The sequence below is a fragment of the Taurulus bubalis genome (assembly GCF_910589615.1).
Source record: "Taurulus bubalis genome assembly, chromosome: 1".
Lineage (NCBI taxonomy): Eukaryota > Metazoa > Chordata > Actinopteri > Perciformes > Cottidae > Taurulus > Taurulus bubalis.
Genome location: NC_136589.1, coordinates 3,182,712 through 3,210,302, shown reverse-complemented (window position 1 = coordinate 3,210,302; position 27,591 = coordinate 3,182,712). Strand labels below are relative to the sequence as shown.

The window sequence follows — 27,591 nt, the reverse complement described above, 5'->3', positions numbered from 1 at the left end:
TCACAGGCTGGAGGACTGGGAGCGATGGTACGGCCCATTCACCTGGAGACGGAGGAGAAAGAAACCTTGAGGTTATATATATATATAAAAATAAATATAAACTAGTGTATTGCACGCTTTTATTTTAAAGTAATGTTATCAGAACAATATAACAGACACTCTGGGAGTAGCAAAAATATATGATAGGGACAAAAAAAGGATGTATTTTATTTTTTTTATGCTTCTATATGACTGGTCATTCAATTAAATATTGTACTTATTTTCAGATGTTATAGACTATTTTTATTCTAATGTAAAACAGCTTAATATCATGCTGAAGAAGAAACATTTGTCTTTTATCAGGGAACAACATAAACAGTCTGTTCAGTAGTAAGGGTCCCTGTGAGGGACAAGCCACTCCTTCTTTTGTCATGTTCAGTAGTAAGGGTCCCTGTGAGGGACAAGCCACTCCTTCTTTTGTCATGTTCAGTAGTAAGGGTCCCTGTGAGGGACAAGCCACTCCTTCTTTTGTCATGTTCAGTAGTAAGGGTCCCTGTGAGGGACAAACCACTCCTTCTTTTGTCATGTTCAGTAGTAAGGGTCCCTGTGAGGGACAAGCCACTCCTTCTTTTGTCATGTTCAGTTTGTTGCTTACCTTAAAGATGTATGTTAGAGACCAGCAATTGATTAACTTTATACAGAAGCAATCAGTGCTTTTGATCTTGTTCAGTTCAGTTTTTCTTACTCAGTGAGGAAAGTCCAGTCTGTGTTGGCTTGAACAAGAGCACTGAAGTCTGGTTGAATGAGGTGGAGGTGTGAAGGACAGCTGACGGGTATCTCAGCGACGGCTTTACTACAGAACAAGACGTGCTTTCTGTTGGCAACAAGCCGGTCTGTGAGGCTGCGGAAGTGCGCGCGCGCATACGTAAATCACCTTCAAAGTAAAAGCAGTGCCGTTGTATTGCATTCATGGCGTGCATCTGATTTATTTTATATACTACGGACTCTTTGGCACTTTGTAAACAATGACGCCGTAGAAAAGCGTGTTTGGCAACAGAAGTCTTTAAACCGTCGCCTTTAAAAAAGAAATCGTCATTATCGCCAAAGTTTTATCTTTCCTACGGTCTTTGAACACGTCGTGTGGCGAACAGTTTTGAGGTAAATGTACTGTATTTTCATTTTATGCTATTTTCTACTATCTAGTGTACTTTTGACTATACTACACCTCAGATGTACATATTGTACTTTTTACTGTACTACACCTCAGAGGTACATATTGTACTTTTTACTGTACTACACCTCAGAGGTACATATTGTACTTTTTACTCCACTACATCTCAGATGTACATATTGTACTTTTTACTGTACTACATCTCAGAAGTAAACATTGTGTATTGACTGTTTGAGCTCAACTGAAGGATGAAGTATTTTCTTTATGTTGAGAAACTTCTTCAGATAAATAAACTCTTTAAAAAGCCTTTTGGATCAGCTGGAAAATACATCATCACGAAGCTGAACACCGTCTGTTTGCTTTAGAGATACGAGGTTTTCACAGGACAACAAACATGATCATCTTATATAATATGATGCATTGATGTACATAAACCACCAACAGGATTTAAAGGCATTAATGCAGCAGTAACGTTAATGAAACATCGGATACAACAGTATAAACAACACTGACTTGCTTCGAATACTACTACACTTGACTTTGACTGAAGGTGCAGTATCTTCACAGTACTTTTACTTTAAATGCTGATATGAATACTTCTCTGTGTACCAGTCAGCTGTGACGGGGCACCGTGCCCCTCGTGGCCAATCAGTAACAAAAATGTCACAGCAGTGACATAATTAGTCTCCAGCAGGTTGATAATTAATTTGTGGCGGTCGACCCTGACGGATGTGACCCTGAACGCATCGTTCTGGGAGACTCCTAAACTGCATTTCATGGATATTATGAAAGAGGAAAACCTTTTGGGGATGGTTGAATATACTGTATATACATATACACACACACACACACACACACACACAAATATATTTCTAAAAGGTGCTTTTGACATGAAATGTTCACCAAGTGATCCAGACACACAAAGAAAACCAAACAAAAACGTTCAGAAATTAAGTTAGAAATGCAAATGCGGCAAATTCATGTAATACTTGGTACAAAAGCCTTTGTTGATTCAAGTAGGGGCCGAGTGTGTGCGAGTGTTTCGGCAAGATTAACATACCATCACCTTTTTGACGCGATGTTACCAAACAGCAGTTTATTCAAGCCGCGTTTCCACAGAGAAGTTCCTTGAAAAAGTAAATGACCAGGAGCTATAAAATCTCCTCAGGCCGTTGTTGTACAGAGCTGGAGACCGACGGCGAGCTAACAAACCCTCTGCAGCCTGTAGCACAATTCATCTCAAGAAAACTGGTTGAAAAAACAACAAACCTAATGTTTTCTCTCACTGACACGACTTTTACTGCTGCAAGAATATTTAATGATGCAAAGGGTAATAAATGAAATGCAGAGGGGCATGCGCAATCTCTCTCTTTTAAAAAAAATTATAAATGCATCGGGAAGCCAACAGCAAAGACTAACAAAGAGAAACGCTCTCTCCTCGTCTAATGACCCTAGGTTGAGACGGTCGTTCCTGCAAAATCACACAGAACCCGGTCAGACACTTTTTTTCGGGGAGGTAAAATGTTCAGTAACTTCATTTGGACTCTGGTCCATGCAGTAGAAACGCAAGGAGTTCCACAAAAGTGTTCTTAGCCCCTGGGAACGAAAATAGGCTTTAAACATCCGACAAACAGTCATTTTGTAATCGTCTTTTAGCTCTGTTTTTGGTCTCCACCAACTCCTGAGGGAAATATCTAGCCTTTTAGCTTCTGAATGCTCCAGTTTGTCCAGCAGCTAGTCGCTACCTCTGTCTGTCTGCTGCTCGGTGGTGAGCAGGTAGAGCTTTTACAGCTTTCGCTCTGAACACTGCTGCCAAAAAACACAACACGAGTGAACCAAAACAGTGAAGAATCGAGAACCTGAAACTTGCTGCAAAGCTCCGTTGAGCTCATGCTATCAAAATCTAATAATCCGAATCATATACACAACATACTTTCTAAAGAATCCAATGAAGGAATCACTATTTCCTGCAATCCAGCACCAGAACTGCCATCACCCCAGTGGAGCAAACTACTTCTGGGTAAGAGAGCAGCCAGGTGTTGATGTGAGAGTGTTGCTCAGTTCACCGGCTGCAGTGATGAAAAAGAGGGAACTGCAGCGTACTGCAGCTTAGAGGAGGCCGGCCCGTTGTGTTCTCATGGAGTCCGCCAGGAGTTTGAGGTTGACCCAGAAATACGTTCCTGATGAGTAAGCAAAGGCACGGAGGACTCGACAGAGCTTTCTTCACACTGCACTTAACCACCCGGCTGTTTGCTTTCACGGGAGACGAACATTGTGAAATTGTTTTAAACAAACCCCCGAAGACCGAAAACATCCTTCACCTAATATGGTATTAACATTCTTAAATATCTTCAAAATCCCAATTTGAAGCCTTTACGAGACCAAAATAAAAGCATTCTCTGCTGCTGATTGTCAGAATCTGATGATACAAACTACTTTTCCATAGCAGCAGGCCAGACCAGGTTTACTTTACTGTGACTGCTATGAGCATCTAGTACTCAATATTGAATACATTATAATAATATTATCTCAAGCAACAATAGAAAGTAAAACAAATTAAAAGTGCAAAAAAGTTTGGTAAAAATGGCTAAATGACAGGACAGTACAGAGAATATATTTAAAGTTATTCTATTTTTATTTTAATATTTTTTTAAAGTTTTTTTCACACCGACTGGTGCTCTGCTGCTGCGGTTCCTAATTAAATAATCAATAAATAAAAACTGCTACAAACATGTCTAATAGTATCACCACAATTTTAATGTTTTACAAAAAATGTTTTACCTAGAAATAAATAGTTTATGACACGTGAACCAAAAGTCCTACATAATGTTAATCACGTCCAACCAGCGCTGTAACCATAAACGTCCATGTAAATATGGAAGGAGAACACACAGTGCTACATTGTTCATTTGTTTATGTAATGTTCACAGGAAAAAAAAACTGGAATAACGTGGATCTAATCTAATCTTAATCAAATGCTGAATGGGCAATTTTACAAAAAAGTAATAAAAACAAAACAAAAGAACATCCATAACATAAAACCTGCAGGTCTACCTTCCTCCTGAAGACAGTTACCAACAGTTAAGATGGAAGTCTAAAAACATGGTTCCCATTTGTGAAGTCCAACCGACTCAAATCCATTAATTTGAAAGCGGCGTCACGTTGCTGCGTTTCAATAAAGTCAATAAAGTTACAAAAAGACACGTCGCCGCTCCTCGACGGGCTTTTGAGCCGCCGCCAACTTAAACTGCTCCCGATGTTTGAAATGCGTGAATCCTGACGGAACAATCCCAAAAACACGGAACGGGTTTACCGTCAACCGGGCGAATACTCCCTCAATCCTCACCCAGAAGGAATCCAGAGGACACATCTACACGACTCAGACGCCAGCCGGTCACGGATCATTAGGACCAAACACAAGCGCCGGGGCCTTTTGATGCGTCTGAGAAACTGGACTTGAAAATTATTTCTTTTTTAAAGTCCTATTTCTATCAACACATTTCCTTAACCCTTCAGGGACTGAGGTCATTTTCTTGATTTTACATAATTTAAAAAAGGCACTTGCATATAACATACATACACATGTGTTACATCAAAAATTGCAGAACAATCTCAGCTCTCTGTATAATGAGGCACCATTGTCATAAGGCAAAAGTGTAAAGAGAAGATATGACTCTAAAGCTGAAAAATTGAATATCGATTTTCGGAAATTCTTCATATCTCTTGTGAAAACATAACTTTACTCAGGTGGTCGAACGGTTTTGGTTTACCAAAGGTTTTATGTTCACAACAGCAATGAAATATATGAATAAAGAAACCGCTGGCTTGAGTCACACTGCAACACGTTCTCACCGGTCAGACCTCTCACAGCCCTGAAGCCTCATTAAAGCAAATCGATACCAGTGACTTCATTCAATTATCTTGACACCAGATCCCAAATTTCAAAGGGAAACCAACACCTGGACAATCTCACTCAAATTGAGTGTGTAGGCCGACTGATTTATAGGCGATATTCCTGGAAAAATGCACACAAACACAAAATAAACAAGTCGTTAGCTGATTGTTATCCCTGTTTTCTTCCTTCTCTGGTTTACATTGGCGGGAAGAAGAGAAACGCCGAGTGGAGATAAATGAACAGTCGTTTAGTCCTCATTGAACAGCTGATGAAAAGAGCTCGGAATAAAACACACATTTCTGTGTTTAGATTTGAAATCTGCGAGAGGTTACGTTTCCATTAAAACACAATGAGGCGGGGAGCGGATGTGAGGCAACAAAGTATGGAACTGGAAACGACGCAGTGTTGTGACTCCTGCCAAATGTGAAGGATGAAGACTTATTGGAAATGCAAAAAAAAACCTTATTTTTAAAGCTGCAAAATGCATCTTTATTAAGGTAAACCAGGGTAACCAGGTTGGAGGAGGATAAACCCTTTTAACCAGGCGGCAACCTCTGGTTCTGAAAAGGAAAGTCAATATTGAAGTGTCTTAAAACTTGCATTCGCTCTAATGTCAATCAGGGGGCAACTCCTCTGGTTGTATAGAAGTCTATGCTTCATGTGTTAAAGCTGCATTCTCTCTAATGTCCACAAGGGGGAGACTCCTCTGGTTGTATAGAAGTCTATGCTTCATGTGTTAAAGCTGCATTCTCTCTAATGTCCACAAGGGGGAGACTCCTCTGGTTGTATAGAAGTCTATGCTTCATGTGTTAAAGCTGCATTCTCTCTAATGTCCACAAGGTGGAGACTCCTCTGGTTGTATAGAAGTCTATGCTTCATGTGTTAAAGCTGCATTCTCTCTAATGTCCACAAGGGGGAGACTCCTCTGGTTGTATAGAAGTCTATGCTACATGTGTTAAAGCTGCATTCTCTCTAATGTCCACCAGGGGGTGACTCCTCTGGTTGTATAGAAGTCTATGCTTCATATGTTAAAGCTGCATTCTCTCTAATGTCCACAAGGGGGAGACTCCTCTGGTTGTATAGAAGTCTATGCTTCATGTGTTAAAACTGCATTCTCTCTAATGTCCACAAGGGTGAGACTCCTCTGGTTGTATAGAAGTCTATGCTTCATGTGTTAAAGCTGCATTCTCTCTACTGACCACCAGGGGGAGGATTATGGTAATTTAGAGTCAAACAGACCATAAAGCAGGGGATGCTTTAGGGCGGGACTACAAGTTGATTGACAGGTCGACATCAGAGACGTATACAGCGTCTCTACGTCATTCCTCAGTCCAGATATGGTCACTTCTGCTAAAAGCCAAGATAGCGACGACCAAAACTCCGAAGTCGAGGCTTCATAACGTCCACAAACCAACGGGTGACGCCAAGGCGACTACGCTCTCTTCTTATACACGGTCTATCGTTTCAACTTCCTCAAAAAAGTCCAGATTTAAGGCAGCAGACTTTATTCGAAGACGAACATTTCGAGGCCTTCATCATGTTGACTGGATGCTTTCCACATAGTTAATTAAATGTGTGTCTGTATCCGAAGCTGTAGTGCAGCTACACCGCCTGACAATGTGCAGCAGCTTCTTTCCTCTCTGACGCAACACTAATGTCTTGTTGCCGTCAAGTCCAACACGAGAACTTAGAGGATTTTGAGGAATTTCTCAATGGAAGCTTTAAGAAGATTTCATAAAAACTCTGTATACACGCATACAGTCAGTCATACAATAGCGTGAGACGCGTCAATGATTTACCCGCGCGTCGTAGTCCAGGACGAAGGGAGGGATGTCGATCTGCTCGGGCCTCATGCAGGTGAAGAGCTGCTGCAGGCTGTCCAGGTAGCGCACCTTGTCCTTCAGCCCCGACACGCTGAAGGTGGTGAAGAACCACGTGGAGACCTGGAAGGAGTCGGAGAAGAGAGAGGAAATAAGAAAAGGGACACGTCATCAGTTATAAATGGTGTTTCATCTTGATTAAAAACGGAAGACAACTTTGTAAAGTAAACCACAGAACTAGATTAATCCTGATGAACCTTTAATGATCTTTAATGATCTTTAATGATCCCGAGGAGACGTTTGGCAAACGGAGCATCGAGTGCTGCGATTCCAGTAAACAGTCAGTAACGGATATAAACTAGAAGACTCAGAGACGGCTGCACCGTTCCCTCATAGAACCATTCTTTTAAATCCTAGAAAAAATATTTACATGTTTTGGGATTTTTGCATCTGGAGCAGCGTCAGAGTTTTGCAGGGCGGCGGTGCTTTGCTGCACAATGCATTCACTGTTCACCATGTTAAAGTAAGACTAGGAACACATTAGGAACAACATAGAGTAAAACAATATTACATATTAAAAACAAAAAATGCATTTACATGTTGGCTAAAAGTGGTGCGAACATTATCAATGGTGGAATCCCTCAATGGAAATGGTTGTGACCCAAAACGATTAACAAATTCAGTTAAAATAAAAAACTATGAAAACTTATAAAACCAACAATTCAATTTTAACTTCCTCCTGAAATTTGATTTCTAATCCGACAGGAACGTATTTACCTTATTCTTCGCGGCAAATTCTAATCTCATTCACTTTTTCGAATGGAAGTGCGATAACTTTGGTTAGCGTCGACAACCTCATCCTGCTTCTCCTTGGTTTTAAGCTTCTTCTTTTTTTATGTTTAAAAAAGGTGTTATTAAGTTTAAATAATTTTGTGTCATCTGTTTATTCAAATAACGCCCATTTTGGAAATGCAGGACCTTTGTATCTTCTTTCAACACAGTCAACACAGTACTGCACTGTGTGTTTAACCATGGAGTTATTAAATAATAATAACACGACATTAAATTAAGAACAACCAATTTAGCGATAGCTAGCAGCTAACTAGCTAGCTAGCAGACAGACAGTGCATCTAGAGATAGCAAATAAAACCAACCAAACCAACCAATATTTATAAGTTTCAACTCTCTTTGTCTAACTTTGTCTCCCTTTCTGGAAGTGAGATAATATTATATTATAAAAACATCCTCGAGAGAATCCGACTGGCAGGTGCATCGATATGTTTTGGTACTTTGTATAAAATTCCTTTAAGCGAAGCCATAAACACCAAGAGACGCTAGAAAGTCAATAAAAATGTCCTCAAATGGGATTTCAGGATTTCCCTGAATATTCCTCAATATCATTGTGGTGGCTGGGGGCGTGGTTAGGCTCAGCTGCAGAGGGGAAGGGGAGGAGCAGCTCAGGGAACAGGTGCCGGGAATGAGGCCTAATTGGCCTCAGCTGGAGCGGATTGTTTGTTTTCTTGGAGAGGCAACTGAACACGTTACAATCATTTATTGTTTACATTATTGGAGCTAAACTGGAATAACAAATACAATTGCGTATGAACCGTAGGTGGGGGGAAAGTGGGCGGGGCAACAGAAGGTAAACACCAATATTGATCCTCTAGGTCTGAATACAGAGTAAGCTCTGTTGAGCTCTGCAAAGATCAAACAAAATAGACGAGACGTACTCTCTTACCTTCGAGCGAAACGTCGGATGCACAAAGTAGAAGGCCTTTAAATTCTTCTTAAACCTGCAACACAAGAAACAGAAACCTTCAGGGAGAATACTTCACAGCGAGGAACGACTCAGAAGAAGAATTATGACAAAGATGAAGAGAAAATGATTAATCCTCTGACGTGTGGATGTGTGTGACGTCACTGTGGGGGTTTTCCCCCCCAAAAGGTGCGACATCCCCCCCAAAAAAACTACTTCTGGACAGTCAGATCCAGCAGCAACATTCACCACACCTTTATACAGAAGAAGGTCCTCACAGCGCTCTGAAATAGTCACTTTTATAACTCTAAACAGGACATCTGCACATTTACGTACAAATTTTATGAGTAAATACTTTTTTTAACTACTTTTACAACTCATCGCTTTTGTAGCGTAGATCTTTATTTTACAGCTTCCTCACAGGCGAGGATACTGTGTGAAGTTTGACGTTGGCTCTGCACATCGTCCTCTCCACAATGAAGACCATGCTCTCGCTAAATCAGCCGGTTCTGATGTTTGTGCCCAGATAAATAAATAAAAAATGTGACGGACGGCACATCCACTGCAAGGATGTGTGAGGATAGTCAACAAATACAATGAAAAGACCCCAAAAAACAAACTAATATTTTAGCCAGAATCTGATCAAAAACAGCGCAGAATGAATCAACAAAAGGATGCATCTGCCAATACGGTTCATCAATGAATCTTTATGCTCAATTCTGGGATCCGATCCGATGCACCAGTTATTGTCATTAAAATTGGAAAAGACATTCAAGGCTATTTCTAATTATTTGAGGTTTTGAAGCTCGCCGGACTTTTCATCCACTGCTGCCATGATGTCAACATTCGGCCAACATTCTGGTTCTCCGTATACTAAGTAGTAAGTAATAAGAGGATATCTATGGATCCTTATGGCCACCATCACCCACAAAATGACATCAACATTTTTCTTTTTTAAATGCTGTATTAAATGTTCTCCACCAATGTTTCTCTAATATAGTATTGAACAGATGTGTTAAAATAGAAAACTACATTTGAGTCACCCGTCTCCATGATCTCATAGCATGAGCTCACGGGCCAGAGGTGAGGACCGGAATAGACCGGCACATGGGGAGTGTCACCTCCAGACAACGCTCTCCATTTACAGCCTTTTGGTAGCCAAAAACCATTGGCGCACCAATCCAAGCCCGTCAATCTCACACACATCGCCAATCCGGTCATGGAGAAGAAGAAGAAAAAGGCCCTCAAGACCCCCCCCCCCCCTCAGTCCCAATCCATCAGCTCTCTGGCAAAGCACCGTGAACTCAGACCTGGAGGCGTTGACCCCCTTCCCAGACACTTCACCCTCGGCTGCACACCGCCACAGTGCGAGCTGCAGGTCTCGGCCCACCGGAGCAGGAAAACCACAACGTTGGCTTTGAAGAGAAAAGCAGAGATGCAATCCTGAGGTCACCAAAACCAGTAAAAGCCAATCAAACCGGTAATCCCCTAATAAATGGGAGCACACGCTCAGCCCCCCTCTGAAGAAGGAAAGGTTTGCCAGTTGGGATTCACTGGATCTGAACTGGGACGACAACAAACCTGAAGTAACCCAATCTGCGACTCGCGATCCAAATGATCAGCGATTTTCAAATCTCAGTGAGCGACGGGTCATCGGTAATCAACCCAGCACGGGTCCTGGAGACTGGGCAGTTCACTTCATGGCAGAACTCTGACAATAACACGCAACATTTGTCATTGTCACGCTCCACACACACACACACACACACACACACACACACACACACACACACACACACACACAGTGGTGGTCTGGCTGCATCTGTTGATATAACACAAAACAGTCGAACTTGTTTGGGAGAAACTGGATCTCCGAGCAGATAAACTAGCTCAGGAGTGCTAAACCATGACGTGGGGCTTCTGCTCTGGTCCAGCGCGGGGCCCTGGTCCAACGCGGGGCCCTGGTCCAACGCGGGGCCCTGGTCCAACGCGGGGCCCTGGTCCAGCGCGGGGCCCTGGTCCAGCGCGGGGCCCAGGTCCAGCGCGGGGCCCAGGTCCAGCGCGGGGCCCTGGTCCAGCGCGGGGCCCTGGTCCAGCGCGGGGCCCAGGTCCAGCGCGGGGCCCAGGTCCAGCGCGGGGCCCAGGTCCAACGCGGGGCCCTGGTCCAGCGCGGGGCCCTGGTCCAGCGCGGGGCCCTGGTCCAGCGCGGGGCCCTGGTCCAGCGTGGGGCCCTGGTCCAGCGCGGGCCCCAGGGAGACACAACAATGAGGATCAACCTCATCCGACTCCTGGAGAAAGTAGTCAACAAATCCTCACCGAGCCAGACAAAGTTTTGGAAACTTTTGTGCGTTCATGTATTGGCTTCAGTCTTCTGGTTTCGGCGCCTGGAGCCACGATGCATCTGCAGCAAATCAATATCTTGATGGGTTGAACATGCTGGACGTGCAAAGGCTCGGGGTTAGCGGTCGCTTCGTCTACGTAGCCGCCAAAAGAGCGGTAACTGCTCGGAGGAAAGTGACTTCCAAGTTGGGGGGGATGAGGAGAAACTGTATGCCTTTAATAACGTTTACAGATTAAAATTGTGTTTGTGTGCAATGTGAGCCATGAACTTGATCTGAAACAGACGTGTGTGCTGCTCACAGAGGAGAGGAAGTACAACGTGTACCCGAGGAAAGGGTTCAATTCCCAGTGGAGCTCTCGGGCCCTCGCGATGCTGTCAGGTTCATTATATACAACAACAGTTGGAAATCTGGAGGTTTTTTTCTTGTAACAGAGTTTGGAAGAATGAACTGAGTCAAACTTGTTGCATGGCAGGAGAGAACACTGTAGGAACCAGGGTTTGATTTCCAGTCCAGAAACGTGTAAAAACTCTTGGTTATTATTATTGAATTACAACAGTAAAACTAGGCTTTAAATATTAAGTTAGTCTGGTCCAACTTAGGCCCTCTGCAGTCTACGGTTCAAAGTGTGATTTGTTCAGCTGATATTCAGGGAGTGACTCCTCTGGTTGTATAGAAGTCTATGATTCATGTGTTAAACCTGCATTCTCTCTCCTGACCACCAGGGGCGACTCCTCTGGTTGTATAGAAGTCTATATAAATGACTCTACTTCTCTTGATGTATTCCCTCAGTAAACATTGTAAACATGAGTTTATGTCTCAATCTCTAGTTTCAAGTCTTCTTCAATGCAGCATGATGTTCATTTAGTAAATGATGGTCATTTAGAGTCAAACAGACCATAAAGCAGGGGACGCTTTAGGGGCGGGGCTACAAGGTGATTGACAGGTCTCTACCAGAGACGTATATGGCGTCTCTATGTCACTTCCTGTTTATAATCAACAATGCAAGATGGCGACGGCGAAATCGTGGCTTCAAAGCATCAGTTCACTAACTAAAGGCTGACGTCGCCATGACTACGTCCACTTCTTCTTCTTCTGTGGTTCAAACCAGAGCGGAAGGATAGAGTGTTTCTAGACTATTGGGGAGTTAACAAACAAACCGACTAGCTAGCGTGACATGGTCGGTATCAATGCCTGAGGTTTCATTTGATAGCAGCACCTTTACTCAACTCTAAAGCTGCTGAACGGTTGTACAGTTGGAGCGGAAGAGGTTTAATAACCGTGACATTTAAAGGCGATTGGCAGTAAAGGAGCCGCAACTCTCCGAGATGACTCAGCGACGACGCGGCCACGGATAACGTGAAAAGGGTTAAGAAAGGTGCGGCAAAACCAACGGAAGGAGCCGACTCAGAAGGTAATGAAGAGGAGGAGCTTGGGGGTTGAAAGCTGCGCAATGACTGCATGGAGTTTCCCACCGACACAGGAAGTGTGTTGGGTTGTGGTTACTGGTTTAACCCTTTGAGCGCCGGGGTTTCCCTTTTCTCTTTATAGAAAATTACCAAATTATTTTCTAGTTTCACTATAAATGCACCAAGAAAAAAAACTAAATTATGTTCTAGTTTCACTATAAATGCACCAAGAAAAAAACTAAATTATGTTCTAGTTCCACTATAAATGCACGAAGGAAAACTCAGTTTCCAGTTGCTTTAGGACATGATTACACATTTTCTTTTTAAATTAAAATATATATATATATTTGTGATCACATGCTGCGTCACATCGTTCAGTTTTCAGTTAAAGAAGCATGTATGGCATTTTGTATTTTAGTTTTTTTAGAAACACAAGTAAAGCATCTTACTTTACACATGAAACACATTTGATTGGGCTTACTATAAAAAGACTAGAAATGTTGAATTAATCCATGGAGACCTGGAGTTTATCTCTAGAAAAGTACAAATGTAATACATTTTTCCAAAACTATGACAGTTCATCTTATTTTTGTGTTGACGTTGAAGGGTTTATTCAAAAGATGTATTACATTACTGTGTTGGAGATTTAAAAACAAAACAAAAAAACACTCCCAATAAGTTGATCGTGGTGGATTTCCATTATCGGGATAATCGTGAAAAAAGCGTCACATTGGTGGATTGGAAAAATCTGTCGAGCACGAAATCATGGAAGAGAAGCGAAAAACTGAGGGTTTTTTTTTAAACGTTTATATATTCATGACCTTTGTTTGTTTGTTTGTCCACTAAAACAACATGAACGGTGAAAGTGATTACTGTATATTTTACTGCCATTTAAAGAGTTTTAAGCATATTTTCATGATTATCGGGATAAAACTGCGATTCGCAATTATTTTGTCCATGATAATGGTGACATGAGATTGTCATACGGCCATAAAGTACAAGTCCTGCACTCAACATGGTTCTTCAGTACTTGTGTACATGTACTTTGTTTACTGGTTGATCTAAACCCTCTTTATTTGGAGGAAAAACTGAACGTGATGGATCCTAAAAAAAGCTTTCTATGATATATAGACGAGCTCTTTGTGATAAGATGACGACGCCTCATTGAACAGGAAGAATGTTTGAACCAATCTGATCACATGACAGCTTGTGCTTCTTGCCTGAAATGCCAGTTTTCCATGATTATTTCTGCAATTCAGCCCAAAATATGTTAGGCCTTTGGACGAAAAACTAAGAAGAAGTTTGTCGGCACACTGCGTTGGAGAGCACTATTATTACAAAGCTGTGGTTTCCAGTCTGGATGCCACGTGGAACTGTAAACATTTCTGGTTTCTATCTGGAGGACGTGGCTCCCATCTAGCTCAATGAAAGGAAAGTCATCGATGGAGAACCTCTCAGCGGGCCGCTGGCGGGCGCCGACCCGACGTCTGACTGAGCGGAGGACCTGGTGATGACACGCCGTATATTCAGGATCTAGAAATAAAACGAGGGAAACCATCTTTTGAAGTTCCTCATGAGAGATCTCTGGCATCTGTCGGGCGTTTGATACAGAGCTGGCAGACAGATCCTCATCCGGATGTCGGCTTTCAGACGAATATGTTTATGTCCAAATATACGACACTGGCTCCATCTTGGATTTGTCGAGTTAGATACGATCGTGTGCATGTGATTCAGATTCAACTTAAACCTCCGAACCACAGAAAAGAACATGCTTTCTGGAAAAGATGGTAAAGATAACACCAGTCATCAAAGTCCAAAGCTGTAAGAACAGACATTAGTATTGGATTCACAACTTGTCACCTGTGACAAATGCACCATCATGACATTTCATTAAAATCACTTGCCCAAAATAAACCTTTTGCAGGAACCGGAGTCGGTAAAAAAAACATCAGATTCTTTGATCCTCAGCATCCTGGGACCAAGAGTCACATGACCAAAAAAACAACTGAACTTTAACTGAGCTGAGAGGAAGAGGGAAGAGAGGAAGAGAGGAGGAGAGGAGGAGAGGAGGAGAGGAAGAGGGAGGAGAGGAAGAGAGGAGAGGAAGAGAAGAGAGGAAGAGGGAGGAGAGGAAGAAGGAGGAGAGGAAACAATGAGAGGAGAGGAAACAATGAGAGGAGAGGTTGTGAGCAGGTAGTCAAATTGAAAATAGTTTAATATATTTTGAAAATGGAGCCTCAGTTTTTTCTTTTTAAATCACTGTTGATACTTTCTGGGCACATGTCATATATGATATAGGTTTATATTAAAAAAAAAAAAAAAAAAATATATATATATATATATATATATATATATATATATATATATATATATATATATATTTATATAAAAAAATATATATTTTATTTATATATATATTATATTTATATAAATAAATAAAAAATATATATATCGGGGAAAAATATATATGTTTATATAAAAAAGATATATATATATATGTAGTATTTTTTAATATATATATATGTTTATATAAAAAAAGATATATATATATATATATATATATATATATATATTCTATTTATATAAATAAATAAAAAATATATATCTGGAAAAAAAAAATATATATATATTTTTTTTAGATACATATTTTTATTTATATAGATATTCATATTTATGACACTTCGTTCCAAAAAGCGGCCGCCTGATTGGTCGAACGGCTAACGGCTAACGGTTGAACCACGGTAACCTCATCACACACGAGCAAAATATGATGAATATGATGAAGTAACTATTGCAGAACTTTAAACACAGACTGAGAAAAGAAAGCGCAGGCTGACGCGCGGAGAAGCTTTTGTTCCTCGCTCAGAATCGATCGATCATTTTAAACGAGTCTAAAATATTCAGTGCCCGATATCGTGGGGCGGGACTAACGAAAAACGGCTTTTATGGTCTCATAAAAATTCCACTATTTTTTTTGTTTGTTTTTTACTAATTATCAAAGAAATTCAACTTCAAGCATTTCTTTTGTCTTTTTATGTATCTTTTCTTTTGTCTTTTTATGTATCTCGGCATTGTAGCTCTCTCTCTCCTGCAGCTGGAGGGCCGACAGAAGACGATGCATCCATCACATCCATTGGACTTTCTTTTGCACTTTCTGGATTTTAAATTAAGATATTTCAAACTTAGCGCTGCACCACAAAAGAAAGAAAAAGACAGGAGAGCCGGTGAGCTGCCGGGACCTTCGTTCCATCTGGAGGACGTTTTCTGAGACTTTTTCTCGCGGTTTATGTTCGATACGCAGTTCTGGACATTAAAGTGCAGAGAGGCGCCTGAGAACCCAAAACACACAGCACAGAACATTACAGCTGCTCTACGGGAGAGAGAGCTTACAGCAACAAGAGCCACGGTCTCTCCTTCAGCCGCTGTGTGTGGCTCCTGAGAGCAGAAAGACTCAAACAATGGGAACTAAGCTAACGCCGCTTTATACTTCAAAGTAATGGCGTTTTATGGTATTTTTAACAACATGTGGCGCTTTGATCCAAAATGACACGTCCAATTACGGGGAAATATGTGAAAATATTAGTTCAAAATGTCGCACATCTATAAAAATGTATTTGGCGGAAGGTTTAGATTATCTGAATTTTTGTCCGATCCAGTGTGAACCCCAAATAGAAAGAAGTCGTAACTAAGGTGTAACTCAGGTTCTATGAGTACGAGAACTGCAAAGGGGAGAAGGAGGAGTAATTTGTATAGACTTCTATACAACCAAAGGATCTGCCCCCTGGTGGTCAGGAGAGAGAAAGCAGCTTTAACACATGAAGCATATACTTCTATACAAGCAGAGGAGTCGCCCCCTGGTGGTCAGTAGAGAGAATGCAGCTTTAACACATAAAGCATATACTTCTATACAACCAGAGGAGTCGCCCCCTGGTGGTCAGGAGAGAGAATGCATCTTTAACACATGAAGCATAGACTTCTATACAGCCAGAGGAGTCGCCCCCTGGTGGTCAGGAGAGAGAATGCAGCTTTAATACATGAAGCATATACTTCTATACAACCAGAGGAGTCGCCCCCTGGTGGTCAGTAGAGAGAATGCAGCTTTAACACATAAAGCATATACTTCTATACAACCAGAGGAGTCGCCCCCTGGTGGTCAGGAGAGAGAATGCAGCTTCAACACATGAAGCATAGACTTCTATACAACCAGAGGAGTCGCCCCCCTGGTGGTCAGGAGAGAGAATGCAGCTTTAATACATAAAGCATAGACTTCTATACAACCAGAGGAGTCGCACCCTGGTGGTCAGGAGAGAGAATGCAGCTTTAATACATGAAGCATAGACTTCTATACAACCAGAGGAGTCGCCCCCTGGTGGTCAGGAGAGAGAATGCAGCTTCAGCACATGAATCATATACTTTTTTTGTCTTTGAGGGAGTCTGAACCACAAGGAAGCTAATAATGGACCAATAAATTAAATACGATAATAAACAAACTAAAATAAAACAACCAAATCCTCTTTCCCAACACAAAGACCTTGTTCCCCACATGACGCCTGCATCCCAGTAAGAAAAGCCGTTGATGGGGAAAGACCCAGAGGACGCTACCCAGACCAGCGGCTCGTCTTAGCGACTCACTTGGCGTCCACGATGTCGTAGAGGTTCTTGAGGAAGTCGGAGTCCAGGTGGTTGTGCTCGCCGGTCAGCGTGTGGAAGTAAACCATGACGTACTCCTTCACCGTGATGTGGTCCATGACGTGGATGAAGTACAGCAGCGCCTGCACCAGCAAACACAAGAAACCAGTGAGATACACAGGCCGGGATCCAGGGAAATATTATTCTGTTCATTACTATTTCATTTTATCGCTTTAATTGGCCAGTCTTGTGGGGTTTTTGGCAACAAAGTTTTAGATTATTTTGGGTGAAGTTTTGCTGCTTTTGGTAGATGGTGAACACAAATAACTATTTCAAAAAAAAAAAAAAAGTACAGATGTTGTAAATTTGTCTCTACTTTATTTGTGTCTATAAGAAAATGTGGAATACAAACGTCAGGGTTCAGACACATTCTGACCAATGGTTTCCATGACTTTTTCATGACTTTAAACCAAATGTCATGACAAACATTCAGTGAAATCTGGGTGTAAACAGTAAAAAGTGAGTAAATGTAGTATTTAAACTAACAATGAGAATACAAAGCATACAGTAAACCTTAAATGACTCAAATGAATGAGACAATAGTTTGATTAAAAGAATAAACATTTATATAGATGCCTGTATGTATGCCTGCTTATATTTTGAGCGTCTTTCTTTTAAAAGCATATTCATTATTTCAAACTCAGCGTAAATGAACGTCATGAACACATGAATATAACACATTTACATGAACACATGAATATAACACATTTACATGACTTTTACTAAACTTTGGGGATTTTATTTTTTTTCAAGGACTTTTCCAGGCCTGGAAATAACCATTTTAAAACTCCATGAAATGTGTGCACACAAATCACACACACACACAGATTCAAAATATGAAACATGAGCCCAAAGATTGAATGCAACGTCAATAAAAGTGTTTTATTTTGAAATGCGCATCCTGTTACGTTACCTTTTCGATGTCGATGAGCGTCACCGGGATGTTCCGACCAACCAACACCATCACGGTCCGGCCGCACATGTCCACACCTGGAGACACGCAGTGTTAACAGGTTACACACACACACACACACACACGACGTCCTGTAGGTGGCGCTGTCGTACAGCTTGTGTAAACAATGTTCTGAATCTTGATAATCATTCGTGTGTTGCAGCTTCTCAAAAGTGAGGCTTGTCTGTTATTTTGCTTTGAGGTTGCTGTTGTTGTTGTGGTGAGTTGAACATATTTGGGTTTTGGGCCGTTGGGCTGACAAAATGAGATATCTAAAGATGTCACTGAGGGATCTGAGAGCTTGTGACAGACTTTCTTTCCTCCAGTATTCGGACATTTTATAGATTATGTTTACAATTAATTCATTCTGGGAAGAAATAAAGATGTTAAGGGAATAAACATGAAAACATTTGTGGATGAAGGTGAAGTCTGTGATATTTAGAGTTGTGTGTGTAAATGTCAGTTTTCAGCTCGTTCAACGTCACCAGAGATTTAATTTAAACTGCAATCTGTCGTTAACTGATTGAGTTTCTTAAACTACAGTTTTGATGATCAGTTAATCACCTAAATTATGTTTTATATGACTCAATTGGATATATTTAGTTTTTTGGACCTTTCTCACTATTTTCCATCATGTTGAAGACGGGGAAAAAAGAAGAAAAAACTTTTGTTGCAGTTTTAATCAATTTGCAAATATCTCCATTATCACTTTGGCGTATTGCAAAAACATCATCTGCCATGTTCTCACTCTACTGTTCTCACTCTACTGTTCTCACTCTACTGGTTTCACTCTACTGGTTTCACTCTACTGGTTTCACTCTACTGTTCTCACTCTACTGTTCTCACTCCACTGGTTTCACTCTACTGTTCTCACTCTACTGGTTTCACTCTACTGTTCTCACTCTACTGGTTTCACTCCACTGTTCTCACTCCACTGGTTTCACTCCACTGGTTTCACTCCACTGGTTTCACTCTACTTTATGGATCTTCAGATGTTTTGGTTTTGTCAAACGTGAAACTTTAGTTCTGATTAAATTACATTATTTAAGTTCAACTGCTTTTCTTACATCATTTTGATGAGAGTCAAAGGATTGTAATAAGAGGATTTATGACATCTGTTTATGTCTCTCCATAAATCAAAAAAATACTGTCAACAGCCAGAAGAAAAATCAAAAGAATTTCCATATTTTAGTACACACATTTTGAAAAATGACTTTTGGTGAATTTAGGAGAAATCTGCAGAAGAAACCCCTAAATGTGTATTTTTCATGTTTTCTTTCCACCAGCCTGAAAGAAGACGCGTTATGGAAGAAAAACTGACAAATCTCTAAAATTGACCAGCGCATAACAACTATTTGTTTGTCTGTCCTGACTTATTTTAATTTCCCATCTGAGGTCCTGAGCAAACTGACCTTTAACCCCTACAACCAAAATCCCTGGGCGCTAAACTGTTGCACAACACCGCCTCCTGCTGGTCATGAGCTCAAACTGCACCTTGTAACGCTGAGATGGAGCAAAGCATTTCATTTAATGAAACAGACAGTTACTGGTTGTTTCTCACCAGTGTTGAGCTCAATGATGTGGAAGAAAGTCATTTACCAATTGAAGTATCTCTCTCTCTCTCACACACACACACACACACACACACACACACACACACTTTCTGTTTCCTTTCATAACACGCACCGGTTTGATACAAGGCTTTCAGTGCAGCGACGTCCGACAGGTCCTCTGCTCTCGCCCGACACAGCCAGCGGCCGTAACTGCAGGAGACAGACACACACACACACACACACACACACACACACACACACACACACACACACACACACACACACAGGTTGGACATGCATCTGAGGTATACAGGAATACAGGAGACATAGAATAGACTTTATAGTTTGTTTTTTGGACTCTTACTTCCTCTGGTGTTGTTTCAAGATGGCCGCCTCTGACATCTGGCCCTGCAGGATCTGTTTCCGCTGTTTGTCCACGTCGCCCTCCATCCGGGCGAAGGCGTGGTTCCCCACCTGACCCAGATCCGACTTCAGACTCTCCTCCTCAGAATCATCTGCAAACACACGGACGACAGCGTGACCGTTAATCGTCTTTAATGGGTTAAACACCAGCGCTGTGGTAAAGGTACACACACACACACACACACACACACACAGAAAAGGGTTGCGTACCTTCCAGGGTCCCTGGTTTCTCGGCGATGCGGATCTGCCTCTCCGGGACGACGGGCTCCCCCTCAGTGTTGCCGATGTCGGCCGGGATGCGAGGAAGAGAGACCTTCTCCTCTTCCTCAGAGCGAGGGAAGTACAGAAGCAGCAGCTTCCTGTACACCGGCTGAGAACACACACGTAAATATATATATATATATATATACATATTCATATTAATGCCCAAATAAATCGTCACACTAGACAGCATGAGGGAGACGGAGCTCAAATAAACAGCCAGCATCGGATTCTGTAGATGTGGGCCATAAGGGGCATGTTTACATTTTGGGTAAATTATGATAAATAAATACAATTAAATACATAAAACATTTAAATAATCAAATGAATCTATAGTAAAATATAAATACATGACAATAAATAATTATATAAACACCAAAAAAATAAATTCATATTTTTTATTTATTTATTTATTTATATTTATATATATATATATATATATATATATATATATATATATATATATATATATATAAATATAGATCAAATTAAATCAAATGAAACAAAAATAAATCAAATTATTATTAATTCCTTTCTCACACACACACCTCCTCTGTGTCCGACACGGCGAACACCACGGCCTCCAGGCTGTTTCCGTGGTTCTCCAGGAACCTGCGCACTGTTCCTTTAAAACACAAACACACACATGTATTTATTTATGTGTACGAATTAGCTGAACTACTTAAAGGGATAGTTTAGGATGTATGAAGTAGGTTGTGAGAGGAACTGAAACCGTCATATATGCTCCCTTCAACTCCACTGAAAAAAAAAAACAGTAATTTAAAAACTGCGGAGAAACTGCGGAAACTAAGAGACATGCTGCTCCGTCGCTGCCTCAACCAGTTAGTCATGTCGTGTTATCTTTGTGTGACTTTGGTATCCAAACTAACCCTTTAAAAACACCAAAGTCACACAATAACACCAACGACCCGACTGACCGAGGCAGCTGCTGTGTTCTGTGAGGCCAAATGACTGGTTTTGTCAATGGAGTCTGGTAAAGTTGAAGAGAACAAAGATAACGACTTCAGTTCCTCGTTCCTTAGAAAATATTCTAAATACAGCGTCTACATGTGTGTGTGTGTGTGTGTGTGTGTGTGTGTGTGTGTCTCTCTCTGCCTGTATAATTTATTGACCTCTTTATGGAGTGCGTGTTATTATTTTAGTCCCACATACTAAAACATAAGTGTCTTGGAACCAAAAAAAGAAAGTATAATATATGTCTCTGTACGAATAAAAAGCTGTGTGTGTGTGTGTGAGTGTGTGTCTCACTGAAGGCGATGTGTGTAGCGTCCTCCAGCGGGTAGCCCCTCTTGGCCGTGCTCACCACACAGAGGCCAACGGACGCCATCGACTGCTCTCTGAGGAGAAAGAACCACAACTTCAGCACATTAACCTTCACACCAGCGGAAAAAAAAGATTTATGGCATCATAACTGTGTTATACTGCAAAAAGATATGTTTTTCAAACTCTCTATACTTGCAGCCATCATTGTGCCGTTTCTACAGGGGTGCCTTTGCTTGTTTACTGTATTTGATTGTACATTCTCATATTTTATATTTAACAATACACAGGTGAACAGTTTAAAAAAAAAAAAAAATCAATGTAATAGATTTCACCACTGACATTAAAAATGCAAATGAGGCATTATCTAATGGTAACCTTTGCTGAATTTAGGAGAAATCTACAGACGTAAATATACAAAGTCATAAAATAAACACCCGTGTGTGTTTTTTTGGGACATTTTCTTTCCTCTTGTCTGAAAGAAGTCGGGTCATGGAGGCAGAATAGCCTCAAACATCTGAACCTGACATCATGGAGGCAGAATAGCCTCAAACATCTGAACCTGACGTCATGGAGGCAGAATAGCCTCAAACACCTCAACCGAACGTCATGGAGGCAGAATAGCCTCAAACACCTGGACCTGACGTCTTGAGGCAGAATAGCCTCAAACACCTGGACCTGACGTCTTGAGGCAGAATAGCCTCAAACACCTGGACCTGACGTCTTGAGGCAGAATAGCCTCAAACACCTGGACCTGACGTCTTGAGGCAGAATAGCCTCAAACACCTGGACCTGACGTCTTGAGGCAGAAAACCTTTAAACATCTGGACTTGACGTCTTGAGGCAGAATAGCCTCAAACACCTGGACCTGACGTCTTGAGGCAGAATAGCCTCAAACATCTGGACTTGACGTCTTGAGGCAGAATAGCCTCAAACACCTGGACCTGACGTCTTGAGGCAGAATAGCCTCAAACATCTGGACTTGACGTCTTGAGGCAGAATAGCCTCAAACACCTGGACCTGACGTCTTGAGGTAGAATAGCCTCAAACATCTGGACTTGACGTCTTGAGGCAGAATAGCCTCAAACACCTGGACCTGACGTCTTGAGGCAGAATAGCCTCAAACATCTGGACTTGACGTCTTGAGGCAGAATAGCCTCAAACACCTGGACCTAACGTCTTGAGGCAGAATAACCTCAAACACCTGGACCTGACGTCTTGAGGCAGAATAGCCTCAAACACCTGGGCATCTTACGTGGCCAGCTGCATGGTGTTCCGGTAGCAGCTGAACAGCGAGCTCTCGGCCGCCGTGCGGTACTTGGCTTTGTACTTCGGGCCGACCGTGTGCACGATGAAGCGCGCCGCCAGGTTGAAGCCTTTGGTCAGCTTCGCCTCGCCGGTCCGGCATCCTGCGCACAAGCAAAGTGTTAGAGACGAGGCGGAATATTCCAAACGTGTAATAAAGAATAAAACACAAACATTTACAGTGAACATATGCATCAAAATCTGAATAAACATAAACTTGCAGGCAGAAGTAAATGCGTAAAAAAAAAAAGGTCTTAATGTTCATCACATATATATATAAATATTCATCCTAATAGTAAAAATAAATAAAAAATAATATTGTTCTCAAAAACTATGTTTTATACATTTTCTAAATTGATTTATGTTTGAACTTTGTTTAATTTCTGAACACACATTTTTTTTTCTTTCTAATGGAACAAAAATAAATAAAATGTTCTGCTTAAAAAACAAGGAGAATTTGTTTGTTGCCAAGAAGTAAATAATTGTTTTGCTTCGTACGTTATTTATTTTCTGAAACACCGGACTTTAAAAACAAGTATTTATGACGGATAAATTTTATATATTTACTTGCTCTCACTGTATTTGAGTTTTAAATGAAGACATTCAGGATCCTCCACTTTGTTTATTATTATTAACAAGCTCTTTTTATTATTATTATTATTATTAACACGCTCCATTCGTCAGTTCTGATGCTTTTTTTAAGCACTCTGGCAACTCATTTACTGTATATCAAAAAGCATAATTGTGAATTATTAACTGTGATAATGATCTGGATAACTTGATGCCAATCGAAAACAAAATATACTTTTTAAAATGTATTTCATAACAACGGAGCAGCTGCATCCACTGAGGAAGGCCATGAAATGTGGTTGAAAGCTTAGGAAACACAAAGGAAGTTGTTCCTCGTGTTGAGAGTTCGAGCATCGAGATTCATTTGGATGAAAACTCTTTCAAAGATGATTTTATTTGGGTGTTTTTTATTTCTCAGAGCTTCACTTTGTGTTTCTCTCTAAAAGACTAAATCCTGTCAATCTGAGTCGCGACGGCAGTTTGGAAAACTTTTTCTTAAATTAAAAAAATAATAATAATCGAAGCATCGCATGCTTTTGTCACATTCACATGTTTGTTGTCTCCCCCAAACCTTCAGGTATTGTAATATTTTTCTTCTCAGGTATTGTCATATTTCTGCTGCACCTTTGAGCTTGAGCAGCTCGTCCCGCAGCTCGGGTCCCGCCTGCAGGTGCACGCTGTCGGACACGGGGTTCTTGTCGTTCAGCGACTCGTTGCTGGTGTTCAGGACGGCCGTGCAGTTCAGCAGCGCCACGTCACCGCGGCTAAAGAGAGAGAAGAAGAAGAAACATGGAGGTTAACCCCGGGCCTCTGGTCATGTGATCAGGTCACTGACCTTCAGGCTCCTTTTAGACGGAGATGAGGGCAAAACCATCAACTGGTCTACGCTTAAAGCTTCACATCTCATGTTTTATGATTCTTTAACTTTTTGTTTTATTTCCTGGTTATTGTTTAACGTGTTCTTTCTGTTTTGCTGATTGAGTTTCTTGTGATTATTCCCTGTTTTCTCTCTTTTATATCTTAAATATCCTTTTTAATTTCTCAATAAAACAACCGGATTATATATATGTTTTTCTTTTTAATTAATTAAATCATTTTACTGGAGATTGTTTTAATAATTGTTGTATTTATGCCAAGGATCACTTTTAATTTATTACATTATTTTATTGTAGAAAAAAAGTAATTTTATAATTGTTTCATGTATGCCAATCATAACTTTTAATGAATGAAATCATTTTATTTAAAAAATAAAAATCATTTCATTATAGTTTTATTTATGCAAAGCATCACTTTTAAATTAAGGAAATTAATTAATTGTAGAAAAAAAGTGTTATATTTTTATTAACGTGTCATAAACTACTGCAGCATCTATTGCAGTAAATCCCCAAATTCCAGCCAAGCGGCTCATTAAAGTCGTATCTCGTGTCAAAGCCGGGTGACCGCATGACCGCATGCACGCACGCACACACACACACACACACACACACAAAGTAAAATAAATAAATAAAGCTTATTTGCACTTCACCCTGCAGCCCTCCGGGGTTCGTCTGGAAAAGAACTATGAGGAAGTGTGTGTGTGTGTGTGTGTGTGTGTGTGTGTGTGTGTGTGTGTGTGTGTGTGTGTGTGTGTGTGTGTGTGTGTAGCATTTAGTCACAAGTTCAGCAGCCAAGACCCAGAAGGAAGAGGCTTCATCATCATCATCTCTTTTCGGTGAATAAAGGAGTCACAGTGCCAGAACTTCATCTTCATCGCTCTAAATATGAAGGTTATGAAAACTCCTCATGAAGCTGAGCATTCCACCTCCACCCAGTTATGATAACAGAGCGATGAGCTGCTGATGTGTTATGAGTTATTAGTTATTAGAGAGCTGGAGGAACTTAACTTCAGCCATGAGTCAAAAAATATTATGGCCTCCTTACTAAGTATTATGCAAGCCATTTCATGCCAGCCTGTCACTGGGTCTAACATTTACAGTCAGACCTGCAAACTCATGAGGGGTGAAAAAGGTGACACCAGAGGGCGGGGGGGGGGGGGGGGGGCGGGGGGGGGGGGGGGGGGGGCGAACAGCGTCACTCATCGAGAAGCTGACAAACTATGATCATTATGGGTTTTAATTCTTCTTTTGTCAATACCCAAGTGTGTGTACACACATATACATATATACATACATACACTACCGTTCAAAAGTTTGGGGTCACCCAGACAAATGTTCAGCAATTTCTCTCATGGAATAATCTTCATTTCTAAGAACAAGAACAGACTGGCGAGTTTCACATGAAACTTCTCTTTTTCTGGCCATTTTGAGAGTATAATGGAACCCACACATGTGATGCTATGCATAGGAAGGCCAGTTGTAAAGCTTCTCTCACCAGCATAACTGTTTTAAGTTGTGCTAACATAATTGCACAAGGGTTTTCTAATCCTCCATTAGTCTTCTTTGCGATGAACAAACACAATGTCCCATTAGAACACTGAGTGATAGTTGCTGGAAATGGGCCTCTATACACATATGTAGATATTTCATTAAAAACCAGACGTTTCCACCTAGAATAGTAATTTACCACATTAACAATGTATAGTGTATCACTGATTTATTTAATGTAATCTTCATTGAAAAAAAACAGTGCTTTTCTCTGAAAAATAAGGACATTTCTAAGTGACCCCAAACCTTTGAACGGTAGTGTGTGTGTGTGTATATATATTTTGTAGACTTAATACTTACAATATGCAATACTGCTATACTACACTGAATATTGTTTTGCTACTACTACATTTCACTTCATAATATTACACTTATATGCCATAATGTACCAGCCTTTTTATTTGACCATATTATGTCATACTGTTATACCACTTTAATTTGAGCCATTAAAAAACTGGTGGGAGGGAAATTAAGCCGCTGTAGACATCTTAACGCTGATTGGCCAAGACTCGCGACGTCAAAGATCTTCTATTGCTAAGATGATCACGACCCCCCTCCCAAAAACAAAAACTCTTCGGATCTACGTGATTCACGTGGATGACATATTTTGGTTTCAAAATGGTGAATTTTGCCAAAAGGTGAGGGATTTTCATGCCTGATAAACACTCTCCTTCACTGGAAGTTGAGCTTCCATTCGATTCCAAGAGAATATTAAGCGAACCTTTGAAATGTTGCAAATAAAGAAAGAAAGAAAGAAAGAAAGAAAGAAATGCGCTCGAGGCTACAAAGTAGCTTTTAAATGTTCTTTCATGAAAAGATGATCAGTAACGTCAGAACTTATTCAACAAGGACAAGGACAAGAACAGGAACAAGGACAAGAACAAGAACAAGGACAGGAACAAGGACAAGAACAAGGACAGGAACAAGGACAGGAACAAGGACAAGAACAAGGACAAGAACAAGGACAAGAACAGGAACAAGGACCAGGACAAGGACAGGAACAAGAACAAGAACAAGGACAAGGACAAGGACAAGAACAGGAACAAGAACAAGAACAAGAACAAGAACAAGGACAAGGACAAGGACAAGAACAGGAACAAGAACAAGGACAAGAACAGGAACAAGGACAAGGACAAGAACAAGGACAAGAACAAGGACAAGAACAGGAACAAAGACAAGAACAGGAACAACCATCAGAACAAGGACAAGAACCAGAACCAGGCTCAGAGAGAAGGCACAGTCATGTGACCCACAAAGAGGATTTATGAAGGGGGCCTTCAGTAAATCTAATTATTCTGAAGGAAAAGAGGATTTGTGGCTTCATCAAAGACTTCAGTTCACTGGAACATCAGTCAGACAAATTAAATCAGATATAAAAAAATCACGATTTTGAGGTCTATAGAGGACCAGGACTACACTGAGGTCTATAGAGGACCAGGACTACACTGAGACCAGGTAGAAGTTTCTCCCATTAGCTTTAAAGTTTGGTGGTTTGTGTGTGCATCCCTTTAAGAGAACCTGGTCCTCTACTGGAAGACCTACAGCAGCAACACAGGAAACACAAAGTGACTCACAAGAGGACGATCTTGCGGTTGATGTCCGGCCTGAAGGGGAACGGCGAGGGGAAGTCCTGCAGGCTCCGGTCCTGGTCCTGCAGGCCCTGGTTCTGGTCCTGGTCCAGCGGCGTCTCCTCGGCCAGCTGCTGCTGCCACGTGGGGAGAGTCTGTATGTCCACGAACTGGGAGCGAGCGCCCAGAGGGTCCAT

At 41.1% G+C, this 27,591-nt stretch overlaps 1 protein-coding gene across 1 annotated transcript; it reads right to left on the bottom strand.

Moving 5' to 3' along the window:
* Nucleotides 1-27,591, bottom strand: gdap2 (ganglioside induced differentiation associated protein 2; the record flags this gene model as incomplete). Its single annotated transcript, XM_079222941.1, has 13 exons — nt 1-42; nt 6,845-6,988; nt 8,604-8,658; nt 17,002-17,141; nt 17,972-18,048; nt 19,697-19,773; nt 19,928-20,078; nt 20,197-20,356; nt 20,796-20,872; nt 21,517-21,605; nt 22,784-22,937; nt 24,028-24,167; nt 27,401-27,591. 13 exons carry the CDS (start codon nt 27,589-27,591, stop codon nt 1-3), a joined length of 1,497 nt encoding a protein of 498 aa, XP_079079067.1.